We start from the raw sequence: 25,326 nt of genomic DNA on the forward strand, positions 1-25,326 counted from the left end.
ATGATATAGTCCAAGCTGATTCTCGAATGTCGGTTCACATCAGTGGGACCATACAGTATTTGTCCTTTAGTTTTTGGCTAGACTCACTCAGCATAATGTTCTCTAGGTCCATCTATGTTATTACATGCTCCATAAGTTTAGTCTGTCTTAAAGCTGCATAATATTCCATCGTAGGTATATGCCACAGTTTGTTTAGCCACTCGTCTGTTTGATGGGCATTTTGGCTGTTTCCATCTCTTTGAAGTTGTAGATAATGCTGCTATAAACACTGGTGTGCAAATGTCCGTCTGTGTCTTTGCCCTTAAGTCCTTTGAGTAGATACCTAGCAGTGGTATTGCTGGGTCGTAATCCATTCTGCCATTCTATGTCTTTTGATTGGGAAATTCAGTCCATTAACTTTTAGTGTTATTACTGTTTGGATAATATTTTCCTCTACCATTTTGGCTTTTGTATTATATATATCATATCTGATTTTCCTTCTTTCTACACTTTACTCCATACCTCTCTCTTCTGTCTTTTCATATCTGACTCTAGTGCTCCCTTTAGTATTTCTTGCAGAGCTGGTCTCTTGGTCACAAATTCTCTCAGTGACTTTTTGTCTATAAATGTTTTAATTTCTCCTTCATTTTTGAAGGACAATTTTGCTGGATATAGGAGTCTTGGTTGGCAGTTTTTCTCTTTTAGTGATTTAAATATATCATCCCACTGTCTTCTAGCTTCCATGGTTTCTGCTGAGAAATCTACACATAATCTTATTGGGTTTCCCTTGTATGTGACAGATTGTTTTTCTCTTGCTGCTTTCAAGATCCTCTCTTTCTCTTTGACCTCTGACATTCTAACTAGTAAATGTCTTGGAGAATGCCTATTTGGGTCTATTCTCTTTGGGGTGCGCTGCACTTCTTGGATCTGTATATTTAGGTCTTTCATAAGAGTTGGGAAATTTTCAGTGATAATTTCTTCCATTAGTTTTTCTCCTCCTTTTCCCTTCTCTTCTCCTTCTGGGACACCCACAACACGTATATTTGTGCGCTTCATATTGTCATTCAGTTCCCTGATTCCCTGCTCAAGTTTTTCCATTCTTTTCCCTATAGTTTCTGTTTCTTTTTGGAATTCAGTTGTTCCATCCTCCAGTTCACTAATTGTAGCTTCTGTCTCTTTAGATCTACCATTGTAGGTATCCATTGTTTTTTCCATTTTTTCTTCTTTGTCCTTCACTCCCACAAGTTCTGTGATTTGTTTTTTCAGATTTTCTATTTCTTCTTTTTGTTCAGCCCATGTCTTCTTCATGTCCTCCCTCAATTTATTGATTTGGTTTTTGAAGAGTTTTTCCATTTCTGTTCGTATATTCAGCATTAGTTGTCTCAGCTCCTGTATCTCATTTGAACTATTGGTTTGTTCCTTTGATTGGGCCATATCTTCAATTTTCCGAGCGTCATCCATTATTTTCTGCTGGTGTCTGGGCATTTGATCAGATCTCCCTGGGTGTGGGACCCAGCTGGTTGAAAGCCCTCTCCTAGCCATTTTAAGGTGAATAATTCAGTGGCACTTAGTACATTCACAATGATGTGTAACCATCCCTCTATCTAGTTCCAAACATTTTCATCACCCCATAAGGAAACCCCATCCCCTTTGAGCACTAGTTCCCCATTGCCACCTCCCTCCAGCTCGGGGCAAACAAACACCAAGCTATATACTCTGTCTCTGTGGATTTATCTGTTCTGGATATTTCACATCAGTGGAATCACATACTATGTGACCTTTTGGGTCTGGCATATTTCACAGGTGCCAAGCATAATGTTTTTGAAGTTCATCCTCATTGTTGCATTTATCAATACTTTATTTCTGTTGATGGCTGAATAATATTCCTTTGGGTATATATACCACAATTTGTTTACCAATTCATCCACTGATGGACCCTTGGGCAGCTTCTACCTTTTGGCTGCTATAAATGTGCGTGTACTAGTCCTTGTTTGAGTACCTGTTTTCAGTACTTTGGAATATATATGTAGGAGTGAAAGTGCCAGGTCCAATGGTCATTTTATATTTAACATTTTGAGGAAATGCCAAAATGTTTCCCGTGGTGGCAGCACCATGTTCCATTCTCACCAGCAATGTAAGAGGGCTCTAACCTGTGCTTTCTTTTCCCACCAGGACTTACCACAAGTGTTTGTTTGATTGGACTGCATGGCCCATGAGATCTAGGACTGTGTCTGTCTACTGCCAGCATCTAGCAGTAGCTGGGACACTACTAGTATACTGTTAGCATGAATAAAGTGAATTCATAAAATGTGAGTTTGGACACTCAGAAATGGGACAGAAACAGGACAGAAACCATCTATGAGATCACAGATGATTCAGACATAGGAGGAAAGGGCTTCTGTTGCAAGGAGTTTCTCTCGGGACCTACCGCATCAGACAGGCAGACTTAAGGGAAGATGGGGCACTTTGCTGTCTCCCTAGAGAAGGAAAGTGGCTTGCCCAAGGTCTATGGTCATGGAGTTGGGTATGGGAGTGAGATCCTATTCTGGTGCTTACTGCATTGCAGCTGTTGCCTCCAATCTCAGGGAGACTGGGACAAGGTGGTGGCAAACTATGAAAAGGATCCAAAGGTTTAGTCTCGTGAGATCTCAAGCAAGTCATTTCTTCTGCCTGGTGTTTAGTTTCACCACCTGTGATAAGAAAGTGTCTTAGGTCAAGGACAGCAGCAAGCAGACTCTGAGATGGAAATGTGCACACAGGAGGTTTATTGGAGACCAATATCATAGGACAGTGAGCAGCAGGACTGGGAAGAGGGAGAAGCTGAACTGCAATGCAACTACAACAGATGTGTCAGCTGATCCTGCAGGGAGCTCTGGAGCTGGGAAAATTCTTCAGAGTTCTTTCATATGAGGGCAAAGGGACAAGGTCTTTGTGCACTCCTGCCAGCGTCAATCAGTCACTGCAGGCAGGTTACCTGGGGCTGGGATAACCTTGAGCTAGGCCCCAACCTGCAATCCAGGGCAATTGCCAGACTCAGCTGAAAGCCTTGGGCAGCTAACACTTCCAAAGGAGCTGGGTGGTGGGGGAAGGAATGGGTGTCACCACCCACAGCATCCCCTCCAGAAGAATACAGATGGGCAGTTTTCTAACTTTCTTCCACGGAGCCCTCAGGTACCTCGGTGGGTAGGAAACTGCTCCTCTCGGATGCATTTTAGCTTCTGCTGAAGTCTGACATTTCCTCGGAAGAAAGGCTCTGATGCTGTTTGAGAAACGGATAAATGCTTTTACAGCACTTCATATTCTTCCTTTGAGGTGCAGATTACAATTGCAATTTAAATAATTAGTCGTGGTTGTGTAATGCTCTAATGTCTATCTCCTCCACTAGACAGTAAATCCCAGGAAGGCAGGAGCCATGCCGCTGCCCACTGATCTATCTCCAGGGCGTGGTATATATTACAGGCTCAACCACGGATCCCCTGGAGATCCCAAAGCACATTAAAGCTTGGAGCCACTGCTACAATCTACCTGTCACAGGGCTCAGGTGAATGTTTGAAACCTGCTGGAGACTCACCCAGCTCCTTTTGCTACCCACTCTCAGCAGTCCTCAAACCGAGCACAGCTTCAAACAAATGAAATGAAACCAAACAAATGAAAATATTCGAATCACCCCTCCCTCTCCAACTCCAACCTGTTTGCGTTCTAAGTGCACCCAGATCCTGGGGTGAAGTAGGCTAAAACATTGAAACGATCTTGAGCCAGGAGTTTTCAATTCCATTTGAAAACTGACTTGAACAAGATAAACAGTATATAGGTGGAGGACCTGGAGAGTTTGGGGGGCAAAAGCATGCAAATCAAAGAGCTCTGGAATCCTACTGACAAGGATTCAAATCTGAGCTCAGCTGTGTGCTGTTGGGCAAATTCCTGAACACTGAATGACTCACTAGCATCACGTGCCAGCTACCTGAACTGTGCTGGGTGGTTTTCATGCATTATTTAATCCTCACAACCCTCCTGTGACCTAGGTATTCATTCCAGTCCCTTAATAAGGAAATTGAGGAGGGAGAAGAATGGAAGAAACTCATGCAGAGTCAGATAGATATTAAATGTCAAGGCTGGAATCTGAACCCGGGTCTGTCTGACTGCTAGTGTTCCCGAGACTCTCATTTGCAGTTCCCTGTAAAATGTAAAATGGGAATACCATCCTTCTCTCCTCAGGTTGTTGTGAAGATTAAGTGAGAGATTACATTGGAAAACATCTGGCACAGACTCACACTCAAATGCAACCAGGAAAAGAAATGGAAACCTGGCTCCTGGACAATCAAAATAAATATGAAGCTTACTAGTCTTCCTTGTACCCTGTAGAACAGATTATAGTTTACAAATTCATAATCTTGAGGTAAAACAGGCAAAGTAGACATTTTATTCTTTTTTGGGGGGGTGCTGAGGAAACTTAAGGAATGGTGAAATTAATCAATCCCCTAGACCTCTTGGCAAAGTCAAGATCTAGAATCCAATGTCTTCCAAGTCTGATGATTCACTTTCTTTCACACCCTCTCAAATACTCTAAAAGGAAGAGTAGGTAAAAGGAAATGTTGCAAAAATGAAGAAGTACTTCAAGGGGAAAGGGGACATGGAGTCAATCAAGGGAGGCTTCATGTAGGAGACCTGTTTTAGTTTTATGATGCAGTGTTTAGAGGAAGTGGGAAACGAGGTTTTAGCTCTTAGTCATGGTGTGGTTTTCCTGATAAGCTTACTAGTTCCTGGTGCCCAGAGAAGTTAAGAAACTTGACCAAAGTCACAAAGCTACTAAATGGCATTAGCACAACTTGGGGGTCACATCTGAGTCCTTATGCCTGGTTCTGTCTCCTTGGTGCTGGAAAGGGAAGAATGAGAGGTTGGCACCTGAGGCAGGGCAGAGGACACCAGGGGGTTCCCCCAGAGATTCTCAACAGCCTCCCTCTGCCACAGGGGAAGCTCAGGAGTGGGAAAAGCAGTGAGATGACATTCCAGGGCCTCTGGGTTGGAATCTTGGCTCCATACTGACTGGCTATATGACCTCAGCAATTTCACTTCACTTCTCTGCGTCTCAGTTCTTTTGCATGACTGCTGCAGATTCAGAGAAATGGCTTCCAAGTATTCAGCACAGGGTCAGGTTTAGTGAGAAAAATAACACGGTCATTATTAGTTCATAATGCCAGGACAGTCACCATAGGTGGCAGGACTAGGAACCCAAAGTTCAGAACTAGACTTTCAATGCCAACCACTCCCAGTACTGCGGTCACTGGGCACAAGTGCCCGACGGGGCAGGGACTGACAGGTCAGATTCATGATGCAACCACAGCTCCCCGCTTGTGCTAGAAGGTGAACTATGACCCTCATGAAATGGAAAAACAGCCCATTAACAAGGAGTACAAAACAAAACCTCAGTGAACCTTTATTTGTCATCTTACAGAACAGGTAGCAAAGCCAAAGATTTCTGCACTTGAACACTGACTACCCTTCCCTACTCATCCAGAGGACATTCACAGAGTCATCAGGTCCCCTAGAGAACCCAAACCCCATGTTGGGCCCCTTCCCTCCTGCCCAGCTTCTTTGTGGGGAGGGGCTGGAGGCTCGAAGGGGATGCCAGTTGCTTCCCCATGCCTGCACGGGACTGAAATGTGGCACGCTGACCAGGCTCCTCTCCCGCCCCACCCCAAGAGGAGGTCAGAAGCAGCAGCGTATCTTGGCCCTTGCCTTTTCTCGGACACCTCCCAACTGGTTGGAGAGGAGGCACGTCCTGCTGGAAGAAGGGTAGACGACATCACAATTCACAGCTTGTTTACTACAGAAAGTGCCTGGGATCAGTCCTTGGCTGCTTCTGCCTCCAAGCAACCTACCTAAAATCAAGGAGAAGGGATAGAAATTGGGATGGGGGAGGGGTCCTTGGATGGCAGCCAGGAGACACTGACTACAGGAGTGGGGGGGGACCCCAAAGCCTTTGAGATCTTACAAGGAATTAGGTTTCCTGCTGGGAAGTTAGCCTGGGAATGCCAGGGTAAAGAGTGAGGCATCTTACAAATCTAGTCCTACCGCTCAGTTTGCAAGTGTGGAAGCAGCCAAAGAGGTCTGGCATGTACCTGTGGTCACCTGGCCAGTGGCACTCACTCAGCCATGGTACCATCTAAGCCACCTAGAAAGGCTCAACTTTTTGGCAAACATCTACATCAGAGCTAAGAGAGATAGGAAAAGAGGGTGCCAGCCCCTGCAGGGCACCTGCAGTTCTGAGGGAAAGATTTCTCTCTCTCCCTCCCCTGGGCATTGACTGTGGCTCCAGGTGAGAGGCCCTAAAGGACTTTGAATCTCAACCATAAAGGAGCAAAAAGTGAAGAATGTGTAATCTCATATTCCCTCTTCTTCAGAAGGCAAAGTGACCAGCAGAGGCCCAAAGCCTCCAAAAAAAAAATCTTCTTTTGATGTTCCTGGTCTGTCACCTGGGACCCCCCACACCACTAGGCCTGGGAAAAAAGGGTAAGAAGGAGAAGGAGGCAAAAAAAACTGAAATAGGACAAGGGCAACCAGAGAACAAGGGGCCTTCAAGCTCAGGATTTTGGGGAACTGAACACAGACCTGCTGTGACCCTGATATTCACATTGATGGGTGAATGATAGTGAGAGGTAATGAAATCTAGAAATGGGAGGGCAAGGAGGGCAAAGCTGCCTGGAGTGTCAGTCCCTGGAGGTGTCTTCTCCTCTCCTTTGGGGCCTAGCCAGGGATTTCCCAGTCCAGGAAGGCAACAGCACTCACGGTGCCTGGAGTCCAGAGTGCTGGCAGATGAGTCCTAGCCGGGCCCTTTTTCCTTTCTGTGCCCTCCACTTCTGGGGGCCTGGGCTAGGAAGAAGGACTTGGCCTGCTGGGGTCTCCTAGTTCTCTCCAGTTCGCAGGGGTAGAGCTGGGATCCCAGAGTCAAGTGCAATGATCCTGTCCATTCCAGTGAGAAAAAGAGGGTGTGGCTTGGGGGCTGCACGTCACACAAGCCCATCCCTAGAGTGGGGTTGATGGGTATGGAACAGCAAAGGGGTCTGGGCTTATCTCCAGACAGAGAAGTCCTTGCAGAGAAGAGGATGCCCCCAGGGTCAGCTGCTCTGGATCCAGGTACCACGGAAATCAGGTCATGTAACGGGTGACAGCCCGGAGGGTGTAGAGCAGGGCGGCTTGCATGCGGGCCTCCAGGAGCAGCAAGTTCACATGGACCTGCGGTACAGACAAGGGCTTGTTAGCAACTCACCCCATCCCTTCTAGACTGCCACTGACCCTGATCATGCAGTGTGTCCCCTCGCTGCCCTTCAGAGATGCTCTGACCCTTCTAAGGTTCTGAGGAGTTTGGTGCAAGGATTGCTGAAGACTTCCAAGCACATTCATTCTATCACAACTCATCCCTCTGGAGCTAGAAACAAGTGCTATCACTAACTGAGCACCTTCTAGAGATCTGGGGTTTATATACTTTTTCTCACTTCATTCTCTCAGTAACTCTGAAATGCAGGCAGTGTTTATTCTCACTGTAAAGATAAAAAAGCTTTTCCCTAGATGCTGGTGTTTTGTTAGACTCCAAAGTTACAAAATAGTTGAGAGAGTTTCTGCCAAATCGATAGTTGCTTTGTGGAGGGACTGGTTCCCACTCCCTTACATCTTGCTATAATTCTCTTGCCCCATTAACTTTTGTTTTTTGGTCATGTAAGTGTTAAGAAGCAGCTCAGAGAGTTCACTATGTCCCAAATGTGCCTTCCTGGTCCTATGCTGTAATGACACATTTCCCATTAGTAAGTGGAATCCATCTCCTGAGCCAGTTGAGAAACCATTTCTTTCCATGCTTATTCAGAAGCATAAGAACTCACTCCGAAATGGTCAGGAGGAAGACAAATTCTTAGTTAGTGAAACCATCATTGTGTCCCTTGGTGAGAAAATGTTATCTTCAAGGGTCTGCTTCTATGGACCTCTCTTCCATCAACTACTATATCAGTTAGGGTTCAGTCAGAAAAACAAAAATCACACACACACACACACACACACACACAAGAAAAGCTCAGAAAAGTTAAAGTGACTACTGGGTTAAGTATACACAGCAACGAAATGATGGTCCTATGATTTGAAACAGGTCAGCCAGGCTGCCCCTGAGGATCCTGGGAAGTAGGCACCCATATTACCACTCTACATGTGAGTAAATAGATCACACAGGGAGGTAGGACCTACACCCAGGAACACAGGCCCAGGCCTCCCGTATCTTGCAAGACAAGACTCAGTCAGGTATTCCTCAATGTGTCCTGATCCCTTGCTCCCTCTGACTGGACTATTCCATCCTGTTCCTCCAGTCTTAGCCCCTTCCTGGGTTCCTTGGAGGGCCCATCCCTCCCCCAGGGGCTATACCTTCTCTGAGTGACGGAAGTGCCTCCAGAAGAGGTTATACATCCTCCGAGTGGTCTTCTCTGGGTAGCAGGCCACCGTCTTGATATAGACCTTGAGATTCCGCTCCAGGAGCTGGTTCACCTCCCCATAGTCATAGTCATCATATCTGGATAGAGAGGACCCAAAAGCATCACTCACCCTCTGCTCCCAGAGGTAGCTCCCCGCCCCCATCTCCACTCCACACAGGGAGGAATGCAGAGTGGCAAGAATATGGTAGGAAGCAATGAGAAGCCTGGTTCCTTCATAAAAACATCTGATGCCATTTATCACAGGCTGTCAAATGTGCAGGGTTGCACTCCAGGAATGCAAAGAGAAGGAGCACCAAGTGTGGCAGGTATTTTGTGGCTATATACTAAAAGAATCCTGAAAACTACTGTATACAACAGGCTTCATCAGCCCAGTTTTTCCAGATGAGGAAACCGAGATTCAGAGAAGTTAAGTCACTTGCCCTAAGTCACACAGCTAGAAATGGGACTCAAACCCAGCTCTGCCTGACTCCAAAGTTATATTCACTACTCTATAGTAAAGGCCATGGAATGTGGAAGCAGGTCACCCACCTGACCATTTTGGAGTCCTTATGCTTCCTGGAGAAGGAAGAGAAGGATAAAAAGGAGCAGGCAGTCATTTTACAGGTGGGTGAACTAAGGCCTGGAGAGGGAAATTAACTGTTCACAGTCAAAGAGCAACTTGGACAAGTCTAGAAGACATGCTGTCTGCTTCTCACTCAGTCCAGTGAGGCAGGGCAGCCAACATCATTACAGAGCAGTATAGATGGGGATGGTTGGTTGATAACTGAAGGACAGGATTGGAAGACAAAGTTTATGGAAAGAAAGACCATATTAGACATCAGAGAGGCTGGACCTGCAGGCTGGGCAGAAACTAGCCTGTGCCATATTCTCAGCCTGCCCTAGATTGGAAACCTGTCAATAACCAACAAGTAAGCAAGTGAGCAAGTAAGCACAGCTCAACTTACTACTCAGTGAAATTAATTTTAAAAGCCAGCAAAACACTTCAAACTGTCATCAATTTATAAGTTTCAGTGTTAACTCTGCACAAGTAAGTTTAGATACATTTTATATTAAGGACAGATCCACTTCCAAACAACTTCAAAAACTTGGGAAAGTTTTTATTGTTTGCCTTATAGTAAATTAACTGATTTTTTTTTTTTTTTTTTTTGCATGAGCAGGCACCGGGAATCGAACCCGGGTCTCTGGCATGGCGGTGAGTGCTCTGCCAGTGGGCCATCGTGGCCTGCCCTAACTGATTTTTATTAACGCTTTTTGTCCTTATAAAATGCTGGTGCTTACAGGAAACTGGCCAACTTCACAATTATGTTAAAAGTACCAGGTGAAATGTAAAAAGATAATGTGCAGGCCACAGCGGATTTCTCTGACAAAGTGTTTCTCAAAAGCGATAGCACTTATTTTCACATAGAAGAAATTTGATCAGGGCTGCTGGGTTTTAAAATTTGGCGAGTCGGGACTTCTAGATAATCACTCCTAAATGAGACTAATAGTGTCTTTAAATTGACTGTCTTCAATCAGTCTCAATTTTAAAATAAAACATGCTTGTTAGGAGAAAATTGGACCTTCGATATACTAAGTTTTAAAAAAGTCTCTGAATCATAGAACAGAAATGTGTAAAAATTTATATACTGAATGTTAATAGGTTCTTTAACAGGGTTAGCTTGTTTCCTGATAGTTACTAAGACATTAGGGAAAGGGATGCTTCATAAGGATGAATGGAATAAGCAACTAAATGAGGCCTCAGAATTGGCCTTCGATTTAATTTGTTCCTATAAACCTTGTCTCAAAAAAAGCCAGCAGAACACAGAAATACACATTTTCTACCAGAAACACTTACCTTTTTAAAATTTGGGGGGTAATTTTTAGATGCTTGGCATAAATTATTAAATGACAAAAGCAAAAAAACAAACAACAAAAAAAAAACCCAACAACAAAACCACATGTTCCCTGAAATATATGCACATTTAAGTAAATGAGTAGGCAAGAAAATGGTGAACAGATCTAATTGTTGTAAAATTAGTTATGTTTTGTTTTTTTTTGCATAGGAAAAAGAAAGGAAGGAAATACTTGACAAGAAGAAGAGCAGGTGGGATCTGTTTTTTTGCTTTTTCTATATGTTTTAAATGAAACACCAGTATAAGTTCAATACAAAAGTGGCAGCAAAGAATAAATGTAATGGGAAAAACACACCAGGATGTGGATGCGGAGTGGGAGAATTTGTGGAAAATTATTTTTCCCCTTAAGTCTTAAAATTTCCCATAATTTTATCAAAGTATGAAATTAAGACTTTTTTTTCCCAAGCTGAAAAACAATTATCCTGCGTTAAACTTGACAGGTAATTTCACCTCTAGGCTTTTATCAACAAAAAATTTATGCAGAAGGCTAGTCAGTGCATATAGTGTTTGTAATAGTGAAACACTGCAAACAACCTAGAGAGCCAACAAAGGGGGACTTTCAAAAACAAGTTATGATACATCCATAACAGATCACCAGGTGGCGACTAAAAAACATAAAAGGTCTGTATACACTGACAACGAAGATGACCGACAATGGATCACTTGTGAAAAAAAGCTACTTCTGCAAGTAGCAGAATATGTTGAGGTGATCCTTTCAACTAAAAAAAAAAAACTACTCAGAAAATACTTAAAACAACAAAATAAAAATATAATTCCTCACATGATACTATAACAGAGACAACCACTATTAAATAACATTTTAGCATACAGCCTTCCACTCATTTTCCCACATGTACCCACTTTTAGGAGCAAAAAAGAAGATTGTACATGTAACCAGCTTTCTCTTTTCTTAAGACATCTTAAGATTTTGTCAATATAAATAGACCGCTATTGTCATTTTGAACAGCTGCAAAAGATTTCACTAAATGGACACACCATTATTTAAAGTCCCCTACTGATGAGCATTTATGTTATTATTTACTACCCAGGAAGGGCTGCTAGCTACTTTTGTTATAGTAAATAATTGTGAAGGAATGGAAATACCAACATCCAATATAACTACAGTTATTTCTAGGGAGTGGGATTAAAGTTTCATTTTGTGAGATTCAAACAATGAGCACTTCTATCACCTTTTATGTTTAGTAAAGAAATAGATTTGTTTTGAAAAAGAGTATATGCAGGAAATGCAGGGAAAAAAGGGAAAAACACAAGAATCGGAACTGTGAGCTCAGATTGGGGACATGCAATATACACACATGGCCTGGGTGAGGAGACCTGTGCCCACCTGATGCCAAAGACACAATGGATGTAGTTCCAGATGGCTCTGCGGAGCACAGAGGTGTCCACACCGCTGTGCATGGCAATGGTGTTGTAGGTAAGGCTATAGGCTGCCTGGAACTTCTCGTCCAGCAACTGCCCACCCTCCGGGTAGAGCCGCTGGATCAGCGAGTAGCCATGATCTTCCCAGGTATAGTCCTGTGGAACGTGGAAAGGGGTCAGCGAGCAGTCTTTGGAGCCCAGCGCCAGCCAGAGAGGCCTCATCCCTGGGTCCTCTGGAACATGACTTGGCTTTCCACAGTGTTCCCTCCTCACCCCACGGAGATAGCACTGCTTGTCCTGGGCCTAAGAAGCTGTGGAGGATACACTTTGGGCTGACCTCCTTCCTGTGATCAGGACACTCTGAGCTTAGGGTGCAGATCAGTGGTCTGCACTGGATCCAGAGGCCTTTCCACTGTGCTCCCCTCCCTGGAATCTGGAGAAATTTCCAGGTTGGGAGAAAAGGTGCCAACTCTACAACCCACAATCCTTTCACCCCCTGCTTGTTTATAAGTCTGAGGCAACAACAAGACTAGTGGGGAGATGTCTACCTGGGCACGGAAGGTGGGGGGTGCCTGAGCACCTCGTCGGGTGAAATCCTCATATCCAAAAGTGGGATCTTCCACAAAGCAAAGCATGTCTGGGCACGGAGTTGGCTCCAGGAAGTCAGCTGAGGACCACATCAGAAAGAGGCCACAATGAGATTGAGGCCTGATGCACACAGGCCCCCACTCCTTGTTAGTCATCAGTAGTGGGCGGGGAAGGTACAGACTAGAGGCCCAGAAAAATGCTCTTGCTGCAGAGAATGGGAAACAGGATGTCAGCTGGAGCCAGGCCTGGGGATGAAGGCGAATCAAGCCCTTATTTATTAATAATACGGGCAATAAAAATATAGGCAATCCTTCATATGTAAGGAGACTGAGGCCCTGAGACAGGAAGTAACTCGTCCGTGGTTACACAGCCAGAAAAGTGAATAAAACCAGGTCTGGCCCTAAAGTCCATGCTTGGAACCTACTGGAAGGGTGGTCAAGACTTGGTTGCCTCCAGAACAGAAGAGATATGGTTGTGGAGGGGCCTGCTCTGCACTACAGGTCGGGTAGGCAGGGGGCAACCCCTGGAAATGGATGCCTATGGTGCTGTACCTGAAGGGGTCACCAGCAGGCTCTCCGACTTCTCCAGTTCAAAGCGGCTCTCCATCTCCTCCTGGGATGCCCCCTCGTCCTGCAGAAGGCTCTCCTGCAGCTGCTTCATGCGTTCCACCAGAGCCTCCACATCGCGTGCGGCTTCAAAGCCCTGGTAGAGGGAGCCCAGTGGTGATTATCTCTTCCCCCCTCAACCCTGGGAGACCACGTAACCTTTGCACATGCTGAGCCTTCCCGAAGGATCGTAAACTCATAAAAGCCTAGTGTGCCTCTGTGACAGGCACAGTGCAAGCAGCTCACATGATCTGTGCTTCCCAAAATAAAGTTTAAGAAGCTAAAGAATAAACATGTGTCTTTCCTGAGCACAACGTCCCTCAGAGAGAAGGCAATTTTTAGGTACCTATATTTTTATATTAAAACAAACAAAGGCCATGGTATGGAGTAAAACCGAAACTTAACAGTTTTAAAAATACTAAAAACTTTGAGCCTACGGGGCTATGATGAGAGATCAGTCACATGGTTACTTCATTTAATCCTTACAACCCACGGAGCCCCATTTCACAGATGTAACTTTTCCAAGGCCCCTCAGTGTGAGGTGAAAGGGAGGCAGCGGATTCTACCCAAGGACCAGAAGCCATGCCAGATTCCTTCTCCACCAAGATGCAAACGTGGAGTGACTTACCCCAGAGTTGTTCAATGGGTCTCTGCTGGGAGGGCTGCTCCGCTCACTGGGAGGCGAAGGCACCTGGGGAGCAGGGCTGCCTTCAGGGTCCCCCTCGGGGAGGATGCCACAGCCAAACACGAAGGAAGCCAGTGAGTGGCAGTGGGAGATCAAGACCAGGGCCTGGATGAGCTCTGCCAGGGACCAGCTGTGCTCACCTGTCTTCAGTAGGGCCTGAAGGAGAAGGAAGGGCAGTCCTGCTCAGTACCTGCCGTCTGGGCTGCCCACCAAGTCCCAGCTTGGACCCTGTGCTCCCTTGGAGAGCCACCTCTCTGCCCCCTGCACCTGGATATGCTCCTTGGTGATAAGCCATGGTCGATGTGCCAGCAGCTTGTTGATCTCACTCAATTTGCGTATCTTCTCAGGGGCATGGTGGAGGCCCAGCAGCCACTCAGGGTCACCACCAGTTTGCAGAAACTCGGCCATGTGGTAGCCTACCAGGTAGGAGCACTGGTGGCGGGCGGCAGCCTGTGGAGGTGGTGGACACAGCCTCCTGAGTCACCCTCCCTCCCCTGTGCCCTGCTCAGGGGGGCAGTTCCACACAGGAAGACTCCACAGAGTGGCAGGAAACTAAGTTCTAACCTCAGCTCTGCCACAGCTTGCTGTGGGACCTTGGATGGGTCACCTGTGCCCTTGCATCTTAGTTTCCCAATCTGTAAAGCAGTCATTAAAGATGCGTCTCTTCAAAATCTAAAATTGTATGGATGCTCAGATGAAGCCAGGGCTTTCCTCTGTTTTATGCTACCTCTCCCTCTCATCTATGAAATCAGCTCAGGAAGACCCCAGTGGACAGATCCCAGGACAGAATCTCCAAAATCAGGACCAGACAAGCTCACCATGATGGCAATATAGTGGCGCCAGGAGCTGGCCAGGGGCCCATCCGTATGCAGCAGCAAGTAGTGCAGGCGCCAGAAGCTGCTAAGGTAGTCGGGGTGCAGGCCCATCACCACTGCCAGGTTGTCCACCCGCCCTGAGGACATCAGTGCCTCCAGCCCCAGGTGCTGTTCCAGGCTCTCAGGCCCCTCCCGAAGAACCTGCCAAGAAAAGGTAAGGAAAGCATGGGTACTCTGCTGCATCCCCACCAAGGATGCCAACACATTCACTGTGGTGAGTTTATTACAACGAAAAACTGAAAACAACCTCCATGTCTAAAAAATGTGGACTAGGGGAGGAAAAAACATTTCATTAAGTCATTAAACAAATATCTGCTAGGCACCTTATGTAATAATAGATAAATATTTATGCTTACTATCAGCCAAGTGTTGTTCCAGCACTTTACGTATATTAATTCATTTAATCCTCAAGACAACCCAGGAAATCGGAATAGTCTTTTCTCCACTTTAAGCTAGGAAAACTCAGGCACACAGGTTAAAGTACAGTTTCTCCTGCCCTCCTGGGGCTCCCATACAATAGTACAAATCCATATAACCACAGGGTATGAATGCAAAAACTTCCCATTTCCTGAGTGCCCAATATTGACTGAGTTTGGGGTTTTCCCGACATTTTCTCACTGAATTTTCCTAACAATTCTGCAAAGTGCATATATTAGTATCCTCAACTGAGGCCCAGAGAGGTTTAGTTCCTTGCTCAAGGTAACAGATCTGGTAAATGACAGAACCAGGATTCAAATCTAGATGAACTCTAAAGCCTATATTCTTTCCTTTATTATAAAAGGGGAGTAGTTATTTATAAATGAAAAAAAAATGAAACAGAAGAATACATTAGTTGAGTTTAAAATTCTAGTCTATAGAAATCAGTGGGTGGTGTTCACCTTACATTTACATGGTGAGGTGGGGTTGGGGTACTTAAATACTTGTTAAATGCATTCAGGAGATCAGAGAACAAGGAAACAAAATATTCCTCTCTGTTCACCGAAGGCCAAAGAAAAATAAACCATTGTTATTTTAGGTCTTTGTACATGTATTTTAAAGGCATCCCTCTTCCCTCCTCACACACACACACACACACACATTAGAATGTAAGCTCCGTAAAAGCGAAGATTTTTATCTGTCTGTTCACTGCTGAATGTCCAGACCTAGAACAGTGCCTGGAAGGTTAGTCATTCAATAGATTTAAATGAACAAATGAATTGACTCAGTAAATGAGCTGTCAATCAGTTGTAGTAAGTGGGGGTGGGGGAACAAATAAGTTGTAAACTATGACCTTGATTTTGTATTGTAAATAATTATCTGTACGAAACAAAAAAGTCCGGAGTGGCAAATGGTTAATAATGATTATCTCTGCAGGAGGAGGGAGTACAACAGATCAGAACTTTCTGAAACACTGGAATTTTGTTTACAATGAACATATATTACTTTTGAACCTAGAAAAAAATTTAATATATGCACAGTCAAGAATAAGAAAATAAACATACATAGTTCTCTCTTTTTTTTTATTGACAAAACAAAACAACATACAAGCACAAACATTCTTAACATATGAACACTCCATACTTGGTGAACAATCAGTGGCTCACAATACCATCACATTGTTGTATATTCATCACCATGATCATTCTTTAGTTCTCTCTTCTTAAGGAAAATGGGCACTGACCTGGGAGTCAAAAGTTGGGTCATTATCTAGCTGTGTTACTATCACTTTACCTCTCTGAGCCTGTTCACTTCCCATAAAAATGAAGTCGACAGTGCCAGCTTCAGAACTGTTTTGTGGATTAAATGAGTCAGGAACCTGAAGTGGTACTTTCAAAACTGCTATTTCAAGGGACAAGAAAAGACACCCCCACCCCACCCCAAGGCAACCAAAGATTCCTAACCCCGTCCAAGCTTACCTCTTCCACAGGGATGAAGGCGCTGGGCCCTCGAGGGCCTCGCCGAGCCCGGCTCTCCCTCTGCTCCTACGAGGAGACATATTATGATTACTTAGCAGTGGGGGAGGACTACAGGATAGTTATCTCTCAAGCCTCCTCCTCTCTTGTGGAACCACACTGAGCTTTTAAAACCACCTTTCTGTGCACCCAGCACAGAGGAGCCAGTTGGGAGATAAATACCCGGCTTGGTAGGCGGAGAGAGCATAAGCGAGGAAGAGGGTTGGCCCCACAAGCTAAGTTCAGCAGGACTGGGCAGGGACCCACGAGCCCCAGCATTGCTGGGTGGGAGGGACCTGGAGAAGAGAAATATTAGCCACCTTTTTGCTTATCTGCTGGAGACCACCTTCTTGGCAGCCACCCCCCCCAAAAAAAAACACAGAAGGCATGATTTGACCACATGTGCCAGGAAAAATGTCCCCGTCAAGTGTATCTAGGAACCAGGTATCCAAGTACTCTAGAATCCTACTGATCTAATCAACTGGCTTAAAACCCTGCCTTAATCTCCTATAGCCCTCCAGATAAATTAGTGGCTCAGGACCACTACCTTCCCACTGGTCCCTGCTTTTGCAAAGCTAAATCTTGTTGACCTTCAGGCAGGAGGTCCCTTGACCTTTTTTTCTGACCTGCAGGAGACCCTTTGTGAGCCCCACAATTCCCAGCGCTTTTGCCTCTGAAAACATTTAGCTTCTAACTGTGTTAAGACTCCCTGTCACCTGGTCACATTTTAAGAGCAAGAGCAGATTATTCATAATAGTCTATGAATGAAAAATATAGAGAAAACAGAGGCATGGAGGAAATCAGAGCAGGCTGTTTGAGGTAACAGCTATTCTGACACGTGGGAGGGCGTGTTCCTGTTTGTATGTATTTGAGCCTCTTTAGAACTCACCAGAATCATGTATTCAATAAATCTGCTTCTCTTGGTTCTAGAGATGGGAAAGGGAGGATGCTTTTCTTCAGCACTGGCCTCAGAAACAGAGCTTACCCAAACTAGAGTAATATCCCTCGCTGGACAGAGACAGAGCCTCCTCCAACCCCTCCCCATTTAAGTCTAGCTCTAGCACCAATCCCCAGGAGTTCAGAGACTAAACTCTATAACTGAACCTTCCTTCTCAAGTGGCCGAAAGCCCCCTGAGGCAGGCAGAGCTCTGGGGCTCGGGAATAACACAAAGAAAAGAACACTAGATTTGGGAATCCTAGGGGCAAGTACAAATTCTGGCATTACCTTGCCTGTGCTCCTGGAAAGTAACCTGGACTCATGCTGGACAGAGAAGGTGGTTAGGCTAACTGTTCCTGCCCCTTTCAGCCCCTACTTCTGGGACCGACCAGGCAGGCAGCTCCAAGTCCAGGGTAGTCCCCGGCACTCCCTTTACAGCTCCCCTCCTCCCTCACAGGAGAGAAAAGCAGAACAGCACTGTCTGAGAGATAAGGACTGCTGACTCCACAAACTCCCCCTCGGGGGAGCTGAGGACAGACAGAAACCACAACATAGGGTGCGGTGAGGCAAGGTGGGCCCACCAAAGGTGCTAGGAAGACGTAGGGAGCAACTTTGGCACCCTTCTCGTTCCAAAATCTGCCCGGGGAAGGGCTAAGGGAAGGAGGTGATAAGTGGGGGTCTGGAAGTGATAGGTCTGGATCCATCAATATTTCCCAGCCCTAATAATGATGATGATGATGATAATAGTGATGATGATGAAGAAGATGATGATGACTGCAGTTAGGAAACAGGGGCTCATTGATTACAGACCATGTATGGAATGTCTGTATGTTAAGAATGTTTATATGCTAAGATTTAGCAATAAAAATACATTTAAAGAAAGAGAGATAGGGTCTCTAAAACCAACTGCCTGGCCAAATTATAATGCTCCCAGCTGCTATCTGTGTTATGTGAGCCTCCGTTTCCTCACCAAATAATGGAGATATAGTATCTATTCTCACTAGGTAGTTGGTAGTCATGAAGATTTAATGTTCGTATAGAGTTTAGCTCAGTACCTACTCCCCAGTAAGGCACTTAATACAAGCCAGCCATCCTGAACCTCACTGTTATTTCCGACAAGGATTTCTCAATCCAGGCTGTACATTAGAATCCCTTGGAGAAGCTTTAAGTAAAAATACCAATGCTCACATCCCACCCAGCACTCACCCCCAGAATTCTAATTTAATAGGGCTGGGGTAGGGCCTCAGAATAATGTACAGCCAGGGTGGAGCACCATTGTTTTATGCCATTTATTGATCATTTTCCCAAGTATAAGGCACTATGCTCAGTGCTTTCCAGGAGGAACCAGAATTAAACTGTTCATACAACAAATATTTTTGATGACTATATGGTACGTAGTTGGAATTCAGTAGTGCAAAGACAGCCTCATAGAATTTACAATCTAATAGGGAAAGACAAGCAAACAAATGAGTAGGATCTCAGATCACAGAGTCTATAAAGAAAATGAAGTAGAGCAACGAGAGGAACGTATGATGAGGTGTGGGGATGTGCAATATTTTAGTCTGAGAAGACAGGGAAAGCCTGAGGGAGTGACCTATGTGCTGATGTCTAAGTGATGAGAAGGCAACAGGGCCTGTAAAGATCTGGGGGACCAGCATTCCAGGTAGAGGGAACAAAGCCCTGAGGGCAAGCCCAAGTCGATTCCAATCTCCAAAACCCTGCATGCTTGACTGACCTTGACATCCGGGGGGAGGCAGACAGGGCTGAGTTTCATTGCCAAAAGACGATACCCTCAAGTCAGCCTTCCCCACTCCCTTGGGTAGGAAGTCAATAGTATTGGTCACCATTGGCTTAGTATTTATTCAACATGCACTGCCTATGCTTTATGGTAGGAACTACTACTGCCCTAGTTTACAGATGAGAAATAAGGCTCCGAGAGAACAAGTCAAGTCCCTTGTGGGCACGCAGCTGGATAGGAGGTGGTAGAACTTGGATTCGAACCAGGTTTTTACAACTGCCAAAATGATTCCCCATCCTCTAAATTTCTTAAGGTCTCAATAGCCTCAAGGATTTTGTATCTGGGACTCCCTGGGAATGAGAAGCCCCTTCTCTCTGCCCTTAACTCTCATGATCCACTGTCTACAATCACAGCACCTGTCACATTGCATTGTTTCTCACTTTCAGGGCACTCACTGGATCTAGTTACCTGTTGTTACCCCATTGTCTAGCACACAACAGTCCAATAGAACCTTCCGCAATGATGGAATGTCCTATATCTGCACTGTGAGTACTGAACATTTGAACTGTGGCTAGAGTGACTAAAAAACAGAAATTTTAAATTTTATTTCATTTTAATTTATCAAAATGTAAATAGCCACGTATGGCTAAGGCTACCATATTGGACAGTGTAGATTTACCACATCTGATAAAGGCAAGATTCTCCATCTCCACTTTTTGGATGAAAAAATGCAAAGCCCAGAGAGGGCAGGACACCTGACCCAAGGTAACATAGCTAGTGTGGGGAAGAGGGAGGACCAATGGCGGCAGTTCCTATAGACCTGACTGAGGTAGTCACACAGGCAGCAGGAACACCGGAGGAGTTAGACAACATTCAGGGAAGGCCACTCAGTTGGGAGGACTTTGGGCAAGTTGTACAAGGAAAATCCACGCAAGTTCATTCCCTGGCTCCAAATTTAAGTGCTTGCTAAACAATTTTTTATCAAGTCAGGCACTTGCATATAGGCTCCATTTAATCTTCACATCAGTTTTTGGGTGATGGGTCTCTCTATTTCGCACACACACAAAAGATTAAGGCTCCAAAGATTAAGCACCACAAGTGGCCAATCTGACCAGAGTTTGAACCCAAATCTGCCTGGTTTCCAAGGACCTTTCCATTCCAGCAGGACAGCTCTTGGAATGACCCAAAACCTGGAGATTTGAACCCAGCTCAATCTGCCTTCCAAGTTTGCTGTCCACTGCCCACATAGGCCTCTTGGAGTAGTTCCAGCCTTTATTCCCAGACCCTGAGAATCAGCAACTGACGCTTGTTAAGTTACCCTGCTAGTTGGGGAGGGGCAAACAGCCCCTCTTTTTCCCCATAAGGTCAGCAGTTCTGGCCAGCTGAATTTAGATAGTTCCTGGATTTATACCTGAGGAAGACACAACTCCTAACAGTCCCTGACCACCAGCCTTGGGTGGAAGGGTGCAGGAGGGCTTGTCATTCACTTGTATGCCCACCAGGGCCTGTGCACAAGGCTAAGTGCTTTACACATTCGATCTTGCTGATTCTTCACAAGCACCTCTGAAAACAGGTCTTGTTATCCTCTCTTTAGAGGTCTCAGGGGTTCTGAAAGGTTCAGTCCCACAAGGGCACAAGCTCAGATAAGATTTCAAAGCCTGCACAGATTCACAAGGGTCAGCTAAGTCAACAAGGGACAAATAGCTATGGACACTTACTAAGTGCTAAGTACAGTGCTCAGACAGGAATGGGACCTGTAGGGTGGGGTCCCTGCCCCTGGGCACTTCCAGTGAGTAGAGGAGACAGACAAGAAACACCTAGTTACTCAAAAGTTTCACTATAATTGGGATAAAATCTTCCACAATGAAGAAGGGCACTTGGGAGCAGGGGACTTATCTGGTGAGGGAAGAAAGGCTTTCTTGAGGAAGTGATATTTGAGGAAGTGTTTCTAGAGCCCCAAAACGCTCTAAAAACACCAACAGAGTGAAGTATTAAGGATTTTCCAGAGATATGTACACCTGAAGGCCTTGAACCTCTCGCAGGGCCTGTGCTGAAAAGTTAGGGAAATGAGGGGGCTGCACATCTGGGTCTTCCATGGGGCTTCAAGCATAGGGTTCTGTAAGATCAGCCAGTTCCCTTCTGTCTTCTAAGGATTCCCACTTAAGCAGACACTCCTTCCCAAAGACCTCTTTTCACAAGAGAGAATACACAGAAACACCCTATACACCACCAGTCTCTCCACTGCTGACAGGGGGCTTCCATCTAAAGAGCACTCACTCAAGAGTCTGTCTCAACTATCTGAGATACTCTCTTCTCCCCAGACCACTTCCCAGAGAAGGATAAACCAATTCTCACCTCAGACAGGAAGGGAGGGCTGAGGGCGCACCCTTGTGAGACCATCTGGAGAAAGGGAAGTGTGAGCCACGTTCCCAGTGGGTTTGGTCACATTCTAACCATAGCTAGCATGTTTGATGCAGTTACCATGTTCCAGCATTGTGGTGTGATTTTGCTTGTCTTCCCAGTTAATTCGCCAGAGAATCCCTCAGAGATTATCAAGCCCCCCAAGGGAGGAAGTTGTGGATCAGAGAGGTGACCTCTCACTTGGTCAAAGTCACAAAGTTGGTGAGTGGGAGAGAGATGGGGCATGAACCCAACTCTCTTCCACTCTAGTGTCCAGGAACTCTCAATAATACTATTCCCATTTTTCACAAAGAAGGAGATAGACTCAGGGTGTAAAGCAAATTGGTCAAAGTAACAACAAGGCTAAGAGTAGCAGAAGCTGGAGTCATTCCTCCATAGGGAGCCCCTAAATCAGGGTGAGGAAGGAGTTAAACTCGAGCTAACAGAAAACCTAGAACATAAACCATCCACTGTTGAAGTTAGGACCAAGACACCAGGTTGCTCAGAGAAGGTCAGAGATTTTCCCGGGTCACAGAGCTCAGGACTAGCACTCTCTAACTCCCAACAAGAGAGGCAAGCAAATTTCCTTGAAGCGCCCAAGCACACCAAAATCCTGGAGCCACCCAGGCCAAAGAAAGAGCTACTGGGTGAGATTATCGAGAAGTTTCTCCTTAAAGCTTCTCCTTAAATCCCTCCTGGGCCTCAATTTCCTCATTCGGTAAAATGGGGCTATAGTACAGCTCCTATTTTGCTTGCTTAGTTCTGAAGACTCAGAGAAAACGCAGGCAAGAGCCGGAGCCCGGCATCTCGTAGGTGCTTAATAAATGATAAAACGTTCTGCATCGCAGAGGGGTGGGAGGAGGCCCAGTCTTTATCCTAGCCTCACAGCAAAGTCCCTTCAGGCTCTGCCTGGTGGCTAAGGGGAGATCGATTCTGCGAGAAACAAACTTTTAGGACCTCAGACCACTTACTAGAACGCAGTCTAATAGCACTTGGGTTCGGGAGCCGCGACCAGAGTTCCCCCCACCCAAGTCCCTCTCTCCCCAGCTCGGGCCGCCGCCGCCGCGGGTCGGGCAGCCGGCCAAGCCCCCGGAGCGCCCGCGGGCCCCACCTCTTGGAGCGCGCCGCCCACCCCCTCCAACTGGGGCGAGATAGAGGGGGCGGGGTAGGGAGCGGGGAATAGCAGGAGACCCTGTCGGCCTTCGCTGGCCAGTCCCAGACGCCCAGTTACCGGCGCTCGGGAACTGGAGCGCGGACATATCCTAGAAAGAGTGCCCAGCCGGCCTGCCCCGGCCAGGAGGAAGGGAATCTGCGGAAGGAGGCGGGGAGGAGGAGTGGTCGGGCCGCGCCGGCCGGGATTTGCCTGGACTTGAAGGCGCTCTCGACAATCGCCCTAACCCGAGAACCTCGAGAAGGCCCCCTTCTCCTTGGCCAAGGGTCCGAGGGAGCCTTGGAGGCTTCACACCTCTGGGGGGGAGGGGGAGGGGGAGGGGAAGGGGGCGGAGAAGGCCGAGGCTGCCGGTTGATGCAACCCCACACCCAGGTTACGCACTTCACTCCCCCTCCCCAAGCCCGAGGGGCGCACTGACTCCGCTCCGGACGGCCCGAGGCTCCGACGCCGCTCCGGGTGCCTGCGAAGAGTGGTGTCGCCCAGCCGCCGCTTACCTCTTCGGCCCCGGCGCCGCCGCCGCCCCGGGTGAACGGCAGGTAGCCCTTGAGCTCAGCGCTGCACTCGGAGTCCGCGACGATCATAGTGTGCGCCAGGACGGAGCCGCGGCTCGCAGACGACCCGGGCACCCGGAGGGGGCGTTGGACGGATGCACAGCGGGAAGCCGGGACCCGGGGCTGCGGGCGGGTTTCTAGAACCCTGTGCCTCTCGCGATTCCAGAACTCTCCGAAAGCCCAGAAACCGGGAACGGCCGCTGCTGCGCTGGACTCTCACTCAGCCCCTCTTCTGGAACGGTGAATGGCCGCAGGAGCCTACGATTGGCCGCGGCGCGAGGGTTCTCACCGTGCGGAGCGCCTCGGAAGTCCGCAGTGGCCAGGGCTGCTCGCGAACCCAGCGCTTCTCAGCATCCCCGCCGCGGAACTGCCAGCGCTCGCCCGGCCCTGACACCAGCAGACCCGCTCAGCCCGCTGCGGTCCCCGGGGGAGGGCGGGGACACAAAAGCCCGCACCGCAGCCAATCAGATGTCTGTTTCCCGGGGAGGCGGGAGCAACACCTCCCGCTGGAGTCCCCTGCTCGGCCAATTGGCATCGGGAAGTTCCCGGGAACTCTGGGAGCTGTAGTCTGGCCCAGACCAATGCTGCAAACTTTTGCAAGAGGGGTTAGTCAGAGTGCAGGCAATGCCCGGCAAGAGTGACAGCCCAGAGAGTCATTAAAGCTACGTGATGAAACGCGAGTTCACCGGTCTCGGCCGGAGAGCCGGTGTTAAGTCCCTCCCAAATGTGTGCTTCAGCTTTTCAGTTCCTGGAGGGGCGGGTGAGGATGAGAAGTTCGGCCTTGCTGTATCCAGAGGTGTTAATTATATAGAGTGGAACCCCAGATCTTTGGAGATCAGAGGGCACAGCCCTGTTCTCCTTGGCCTCGCGGAGAACTCCGCCTTTAAATGTACCAGACACTGGGAATGCAACCTATTTGTGGAGGTTCTGGGGAACCCTTCATTCACTGAAATGGCACTGGCCACCTCATGTCTATTCTAACCTCAACCTGTATTGCTGCAGTTTCCTCCTTTCTGCTCCCTTGGGACCTCAGGTCCTGTCTTCCAGCCTTGCCCAACCCCCTTCTCGAAACTTTGTGACAAGGTGTTGTGCTGTCTCTTTTCTCACCTCACTCTGGCCACTCCTTCTCTGACTCCTCTTTCTCCTCTCACTCCCTGCAACGTGGGTGTTCCCCCAAGTTTCTGTTTTTATCCCTCTGCGCTCCAGACATACCCTTCGTCCCTAATTTCATACACTCTCTGGCCTTCAACCCTCCTTTGGGGAGGAAATCACCATTATCAGCACCTCAGCAGCTTGAAGCTGAATTCATCTTCCCCTCCCCCTTCTCACAGAGCCTTTTCCTTCACAGTTTTTCTTCAGAGTTCTTCTTTTGTTTCAGTTTTTTTTTAAGTCATTGTTTACTATGGAGAGGGATCCTGGCAGTGGCAGAGATGGACTATACAACCGCCAAGGTCCCCTCTGAGACTCTCTAAGTGTAGGATTACAATTCCAAAGATGAGCCTCTGACTCGGTCTCCTGCCTCCAGCCTTTTGAGAAAGGAAATTAATCTCACTCTCCCTTCAGCTCCCAAGGTACTTGGCCTGGGTCTGTATTATAACAGCACACTCTATCTTGTGTACATGTCTTATATGACCCTTTTGATTATAAGCTTCTGGAGGGCAGGGTCCACATCTTGACATCGTTGTCTCCTGACCTATGCCACCTTGTGTGATATCCCGCCAACAATATGGCCTTGTTAAATGAATCTTCCTTTGAATTAAATTCCCATCTAAAGCACTGTTTCAGATTTCTGCTTTTATTTGAAACAATTACTCTGTAATATCAGTGTCCAGATGAAAAAGCTCTAGTGGTGTCTCATCAGTTACAGAATAAAGGTCAAACGCCCAGATTGGATTCAAGACCTGCCAAGACCTGCCTCAATTTACCTTTTCAGTCTCATCACCTATCACACCCATGTTCCTTGTTTGACTTTCAAGTCTTTCTTCCAATGGTTCTTTCTGCAAATCTATGCCCTTTGAAATGCTACCCAGCATTCACTGTTTTTATTCTCTGTGGCATGAAAGAAGGCTTCCAAATGCCACTTCCTCCAGAAAACATTGCTTTTTTTCAGCCCAGCAGAAAGC

At 46.8% G+C, this 25,326-nt stretch overlaps 1 protein-coding gene across 1 annotated transcript; it reads right to left on the minus strand.

Annotated features, from left to right (window-relative positions):
• Positions 1 to 5,388: 5,388 nt before the first annotated feature.
• SESN2 (sestrin 2) lies at positions 5,389 to 23,606 on the minus strand. The gene is made up of 10 exons (XM_077150626.1): positions 23,147 to 23,606; positions 16,371 to 16,436; positions 14,419 to 14,616; positions 13,868 to 14,050; positions 13,544 to 13,756; positions 12,862 to 13,012; positions 12,271 to 12,389; positions 11,688 to 11,878; positions 8,383 to 8,527; positions 5,389 to 7,212 (listed from the first exon to the last, which is right to left on the minus strand). The coding sequence occupies exons 1-10, from the start codon at positions 23,231 to 23,233 to the stop codon at positions 7,126 to 7,128; spliced, it is 1,440 nt and encodes a 479-aa protein (XP_077006741.1). The 5' UTR covers positions 23,234 to 23,606; the 3' UTR covers positions 5,389 to 7,125.
• Between the last annotated feature and the right edge of the window lie 1,720 nt (positions 23,607 to 25,326).

This window comes from Tamandua tetradactyla, chromosome 2, assembly GCF_023851605.1.
Source record: "Tamandua tetradactyla isolate mTamTet1 chromosome 2, mTamTet1.pri, whole genome shotgun sequence".
In the NCBI taxonomy this organism is placed as follows: domain Eukaryota; kingdom Metazoa; phylum Chordata; class Mammalia; order Pilosa; family Myrmecophagidae; genus Tamandua; species Tamandua tetradactyla.